At 44.4% G+C, this 7,076-nt stretch overlaps 1 protein-coding gene across 1 annotated transcript in view; it reads left to right on the top strand.

The window, feature by feature from the left end:
- The window catches only part of EFHD1 (EF-hand domain family member D1), a 45,812-nt gene extending 43,695 nt beyond the window's left edge, over positions 1-2,117 (top strand). The window contains exon 4 of the mRNA XM_065410823.1: positions 668-2,117. Within this exon, the coding sequence (XP_065266895.1) occupies positions 668-802 (135 nt within the window). The 3' untranslated portion in view covers positions 803-2,117. The remainder of the gene's footprint in view (positions 1-667) is intronic.
- The last annotated feature ends 4,959 nt before the right edge of the window (positions 2,118-7,076 follow it).

Genomic DNA, 7,076 nt, shown 5'->3' on the forward strand with positions numbered 1-7,076 from the left:
TGTGTGTGTCCTTTGTTTAAGGGGTTGTTCGCTCTTGGGACTGAGAGGGACCAGACATCAATCCAGGTTCTCCCCATCTTTCTAAACAAGTCTCTCTTATTTCAAAATTGTAAGTAAAAGCCAGGCAAGGCGTCTTAGATTTACTTTGTTTTTCTCAACTTGTAAATGTACCTTTTACCAGAGTGCTTATCTTGTTTTGCTATACTTTGAACCTAAGACAGAGGGGATTCCTCTGAGCTCTTTAAGTTTGATTACCCTGTAAAGTTATTTTCCATACTGATTTTGCAGAGATGATTTTTACCTTTTTCTTTAATTAAAAGCCTTCTTTTTAAGAACCTGATTGATTTCTCCTTGTTTTAAGATCCAAAGGGGGTTTGGATCTGTATTCACCAGGAGTTGGTGAAAGGAAGGAGGGGGGAAGGGTCAATTTCTCCTTGTTTAAGATCCAAGAAGTTTGGATCTGCATTCACCAGGGAATTGGTGAAAGGTTTCTCAAGGCTTCCCAGGGAGGGAATCCATCGAGAATGGTGGCAGCGGGACCAGAGCTAAGCTGGTAGATAAGCTTAGCAGTTTTCATGCAGGCCCCTACATTTGTACCCTAAAGTTCAAAGTAGGGATACAGCCTTGACAGCTTCCCATAGCTCATGTCTGCTCTTTTCCTTTACAGGTTCAAGCCCTTTCTTCAGCCAGTAAGTTTGAAGCAGAGATCAAGGCAGAGCAGGATGAGCGAAAGCGCGAAGAGGAAGAGAAGAAACACCGTCGGGCAGCATTCAGGGAGCTAAAGTCTGCATTTAGCCAGTAACCATCCATTCTACCGCCAGAGACTTCTCTTAACTTGGTACATTTCCATGAATCACGACTGTGCCTGGAGAGTATCTTCTGCTAGAATTTCACCATCCTTTCAGACTGAAGTTTCTAACTCAACTCCAAAGGGTACAGCTCTCACAACTACCATGTGTTCATATGGTATGAACAATAAGAACTGTGTACATACTCATCACTCTGAACTGTCAGGTAGTGCTTAGGGAAATTAAAGTTCATCCTAATGCTGAAGAACCAGGTAGCAAATCAGCTTTCCTTAACCCAGAAGGAATGACAGTGTTTCTTGGCTATATTTTTTCCTTGGTTTCTGTTTTTCATAACCCTCTGAAATACCATATTGATAACCCTTTCAGTAAAAGTAGCCGGACTTCCTCAAAGAAGGCCTTACCCACGACTTTGGCAGGAGAAAAATTAACACCACTTTAGACAAGGAATAGAAAACTGATGGGGTTTTTGGCCTGTCACATTCCATTTTATCAATCTATTCCATAGCCTCACTAGACTTTTTTAGGCCCTTGGATTTAGGAGAAGCAAGTAGGTGTATCTAATGTCTAAGAAATATTGGGAGCTGGGCAGTACAATTGGATGATGCACTAGCCTTTCACCTCTGGAAATCTGTTCACATGCTGAGGTTGTAAGTGCAAAAGTGACTTTCATGAAGTCCTTAGTCATTACTCTATGAAACCAATATGGTACAATGAGCAGTTTCTGCTCAGAAAGGGAATAACAGATGGGTTACAAATCAAGACTGAGGTGCATTTGGCAGAGTTGAATTTAGTAAGCTTGCATGATACCTTACCTTAGCCAATGGTATCCATTTCTTATGAGCACAAGAGACTTGCCCACAAGTTTTAAAAACTTCCAGGTGCATGTCTCTATATGCTGAAGGCCACCAAAAAGGGGAACAGTCCCTCCTTGCAAAGCCTCTCTGGATGCATTAATGTTCTGCCTCTCTATTGTTGTCCAAATTCCTTCCAAGATAAGACTCACACCAGTGGTCTATTTGATTGATCATCTTTATCTTCACCTGTCTGTTTTGCTTCTTAAACTGTGAGCACTAAGCTGTGAGTGTGGAATAATAAATAGAAAAACCTCTAATCTTTAATGTCAGGTGGGAGAATTGCTAAACAATTAAACTGTGTATATATCGCCACAGATTATATTTTATAAATCACGCTTTTTAGCTAAATATTTATAATTAAATGTTTTTATTCTTTGAACAAAGCAGATAACTGCATCTTCAATTATTTCTCCTGTTGCTAAAATGTACAAATAAAACTTTCTTTAATACCTCAGATCTTGTCAGTGGGTTTATTTTAAGTCCTCGAACATACTATTTTGTCCAAGAATTCTCATCACAGATCCCACTCTTTAATTGTGCCTATTCACTACTCCAAAGCCCAGAACAGCTGTCATGAGTGAGGAAGTGTTCAGTTCCCCTCCTGATATTTCCACTACAGCACAGTATTGTGGCTATGCAAAGGCTAATGATGTTAATTTCTAAGGGACAGTGTTGTGTAAATATGTGAAATGCTGTCTATTGAAAAATGTTCACATTTGGTCCCTGTCAGTTGCTTCAAATGTTAAAATGGAGGATGCGTCCTCTCCCACACCAGTCCTTCAGCAAAAAGTTGAAGATGCTGATAGATGGGGGCAGGGGGGAAGAGATCTCCATTGCTTTTCATCCTTGGTGGTCTGAGTTGAATTCCCTGATGCACAATGCTTCGTAAGGAAATCTTGACATGGTGGTACTTACAGCTAAAAAAGTTCCTTTTTGTTTTAGGACATGTAAAGAGGCCAAACCTTGTGTAGGTGATAGATAAAAGCATCATATTGAGGATGGAATGCCTCAGAGAACCTACTGTGTTTCCGTTGGAGTATGCTGATTGCCAGCATGGCTGAAGAGGGGGAATGAGGACTAACAGCCCTTACTGAAGGCTGACATGTTGAAATGTGGCATGGTATTAATAGCATATCCAACAGTGTAACAGCATAGGTCTTCTTTATAGCCAGGGCCATGACTACTGGTTAGAGTGCGTTTTCCTAAAATTTTTTAGTCCTCAGATCTCCCAGGTTATGTAAAATGCGAACAAGTTTTTTTTCCCCTTTACTCTCTGCTGTATATTAACACGTTCCATCAGAAGATCACAGCACTTCACAAACATTAGCTTCCATAATATAAGTGTTGCTGTCTCAGCACAGCACACTACAAAGTTAGAGACAAGCAACAAGAAATCAGAATGAGGAGTTCAAGAAGGGAGAACCAGAAAGTCTTCAGAACAGCTTCCAACATCCACTTTCCTCAAAAAGCTTCAATTATACTCCTGTGGTTGACAGTTACTGACCCGAAAGAGCACTGCATCTGGACTCAACATGGTCTGAGGGGAGAGGAGGCCGTGCCCCAGCCTGGGAGGTGGAGCCTCGGGAAGGTCACAGGCAGCAATGACCCAGGCAGGGAGAGTCCATTGGCATGTTGGGGATTTTAGCCATTTTATTTTTCTTGTTGTCTTTTACCCTACATTTTCGTGCACCATCTTCTTGTTCAGTTTGGTGCCCTTTTGTGGTATCCAATTTTGATTAGTTAATTCCTAAGTAATCTAGGGTGACGAGACAGCAAATGTGAAAAATCGGGACGGGGTGGGGGGTGGGGTAATAGGAGCCTATATAAGAAAAAGACCCAAAAATCAGGACTTTCCCTACAAAATTGGGACATGGTCTCCCTAAAGTAATCCTGCCCAGTAACAGAACAAAGGCAGGAAGTTTCAAAGGGGAAGAACGGGAAAGGGTCCCATGACCACAAGCTAATCTGCCTGGTAATGGGATGACATAAGGGACTGACGCAGTGTGACAGGTTGCTGTTCACCCAGGAGGCAGCCTATGTTTGGGTTGTGCAGTCCTTCGAGAAGACATCTACCACCTACCTGTTTCCATTGGTGAAGGCACACCTGTTCTGGACATCAAAAGAGAGAGACGTGAGCTGACTCAATCCAGCCTACAGCCATGTAGACTGAGTAACACTGAGACATTTTATATTGCTAGCCCATTTGTTCTAGTTGGGTCTGGACTTCATCCTGTTTGTATTTGGTAAAAACCACCAAGCTATTTTATAAATATTTTGTATTATTCTGCCTGTTTAATACATCCTTTTGATTTACCCTTTAAGAGCATTCAAGTGTTTGCCTGCTGCGACTAATAAGTGATAGACCCTAATTCAGGAGAATCAGGCTTATTTTTGGAGGCGGGGGTCCTTAAATATTCTTTCCTTTAGTTTCTTCTGGTAACAGGTACAGCTCCCATTGCTACTGGCTGCAACACTGCTCCCAGGCTCACTCTATGCCTGTGCTCAGCTCCTGCTGCCAGGCTGTCCCTGCTGTGTCCCGCTGCAGCCAGGCTGTCCCTGCTGGGTCCCTCCTACTCCCAGTGACAGGCTGCCCCTGCTGCCACCTGGGCTTTCTGCCCAAGGCAGCAACCATGTGCAGCACTGCTCCTCCTGTCGCCTCTGGCCCAAGGCTTGCAGTTTGGTTGGGTAGTGCCCTCCAAACAACACCCATGCTGCTATTGCTCCGCACCTGCCTAAGGCAACTATGCCCATGTTAAAAAGTGGGTGGAAGGGGCATGGTCCCCCTGGTTCTGGCTCCCCTGGACCTCCAGGGTGTGGGGAGCCCAATGTTCTTTATGCCCAGGGCCTCAAAAAATCTTAATCTGCTTCTGCCCGTGAGTGCAAGGGACTAGACTAGATGACCTCTTGAGGTCCCTTCCAGTCCTAGGATTCTAAGCTTTTTGGACAGCTGTTCTGGTAAAATGTTGAACTGTTGGTTTGCCATATGTGCAAGATGGCCAGATGGAATGGGAAGGAGTGAAAACCACAAACAAGTAAATACTGCTGCTGAGTATCCCACTTAGGGAATCTCAATAGGCCATGTAATTTGTCTTAATATATACTGTAGCTGAGAGCTTGATCTTAAATGATTTCTTTCCCAATCCTATGGGTACCTCTTCTTTGAATAATCAGACTGAGCTACTCCAGATTGCCTTGTCCTGTGAGAGAGCCATTCAATTGACTGCTGTAACAAGTGACGTATAGTGGCAGAGAACAGATCTGGTCTGTAGGATCTTTATGGTTACGAGAAAGAGAGTGATTATCTTACAGTAACTGGTTCTGTGAGATATTGTTCACATGGATTTGACTCTTGGTGCGCATGTGCTCTGTGATTGGTTTTTTGGCCAACAGGTTTGGGGCCATTCCTGTGCCCTGATGTCCTTGTGCCACCTCCCCACTTGAGGGCATAAAGAGTGGAGGGGCCCAACTATCCCTCAGTTCCTTCAAGTATATAAAACTCCACAGTAGGCAGTAGGAGGGCAGGTCATGGAATTCCTGTGGACAACACATGTCTGAGAACCACATTTACTGAGAGTAAACTTTTTTTTGGAGTGATTGTACCCAGGGATTCCATTCTTGGTGACTAACAAGCAGTTTGCTTGGGGGTGGGTAGTAGGAGTCCTACTTAGTGACCACAGGACAGCCCTACCAAAGTGGAAGCCTCTATCCAAGAGTAGCATCTTGTAAAGGTGTGGTTAGAACTCCAGGTAGCTGCCCTACAAATGTCAGAAAAAAGGACATTCTTCAAACAGGCAGCAGAATTAAATGAGCCCTGATGCACCTTGGTGGATGTAACCTGGCTAACTTGCAATATGTTTTTATAGATTTGGGGTACCCATTTTGATGATCTTTATGAGGGAGGATATGGCCTGACCCTTAGCCCTTTTCAGCAAAGGCCATTAATGATCTATGTACAGTAACTCCTCACTTAAAGTCGTCCCGGTTAATGTTGTTTTGTTGCTGATCAATTAGGGAATATGCTCATTTACAGTTGTGCAATGCTCCTTTCTAATGTTGTTTAGCAGCCGCCTGCTTTGTCCACTGCTTGCAGGAAGAGCAGCCCGTTGCAGCTAGCTGGTGGGGGCTTGTAACCAGGGTGGACTGGCAGCCCCCCTATCAGCTCCCCCTAACAGCTCCCCCTAACAGCTCCCCGCTCCCCTAAGTTCCCTGTGCTGCAGCTGCCCAGCAGGCTATCAATTGGCAGTTCATCTGTCCCTCCCCTCACTGCCATGTGCTGCTCCTGCCCTCTGCCTTGGAGCTGATCCCAGAGACTCCTGCTTGCTGTGCAGAGGGGGATGGGGGGGGCTAATGTCAGAGTGTCCCCCTCCCCCTTGCTCCTGCACCCCGCTTACCTCTTCTCCATATAGAGCAGGGAGGGGACACTGACGGAGAGAGAGCTTGGGGCAGCAGCTGCTGTCTCAACTTCCTGATCCACTTAAAAAGACAATGCACTTAAGAGTGGGTCAGCTTACTTAAAGGGGCAATGTGCATCTCTCTCTCCCACACACAAGGTGTGTGTCTGTCTGTCTGCTATGCTGTCTCCTCTCCCTCCTGTTCGTGCTGCCTTGATGAGAGGCTACATTAACAACGTGTTAACCCTTGAGGGCTCAGCCGAGTGCTAGTTCATCATTTAACAGCAAGGCATTCCCTGGCAAATATCCCTCCCTCTTCCACCCTCTAACTTCACCACTTCAACCAAGCTTCACAATCATCATAGCTGTGAACAATATTAAATTGTTTGTTTAAAATGTATACTGTGTGTATATCTATATAATATATAGTTTTGTCTGGTGAAAAAAATTTCCCTGGAACCTAACCCCTCCTATTTACATTAATTCTTATGGGGAAATTGGATTTGCTTAACATCGTTTCGCTTAAAGTTGCATTTTTCAGGAATATAACTACAACGTTAAGGGAGGAGTTACTGTATGTTCTTGAATTATTTCATCCTGTTCAGGTAGTAGGAGGCCATCAAGTGAAAGAAGTTTAGCTTCCCCCAAGGCTGTGTGAGAGCTGGGGAGGAAAACATGGAGATGAATGGTTCATATGAAACTGAAATTATTTTAGGCAGGACCTGGGAATGGGACTGGGACTAACCCTGTCCTTATGAAACGCTATATAAGGGGATTGGGCATAAGTCTCCCCTACCCTTCCCCTGGTGTATTAAAAAAGCAGACTTAATTAATAGTATAGGGAACAGCTTGCTATTAGGCTCAAAGGGGAGACCCATCAAATCTGTTAATACTATATAGAGGTCTGTAGCAAAGAGGCGGCTGCCCTTGGAAATTGAGAGTGAGGGACAGCCAGATGCCCTGTGGTGGGCAGAACCAGGAAGGCCACACTTTCCATGCCGGAAGCAGAGGTGTGGGATAGG

This window comes from Emys orbicularis, chromosome 9 (genome assembly GCF_028017835.1).
Source record: "Emys orbicularis isolate rEmyOrb1 chromosome 9, rEmyOrb1.hap1, whole genome shotgun sequence".
In the NCBI taxonomy this organism is placed as follows: Eukaryota; Metazoa; Chordata; order Testudines; family Emydidae; genus Emys; species Emys orbicularis.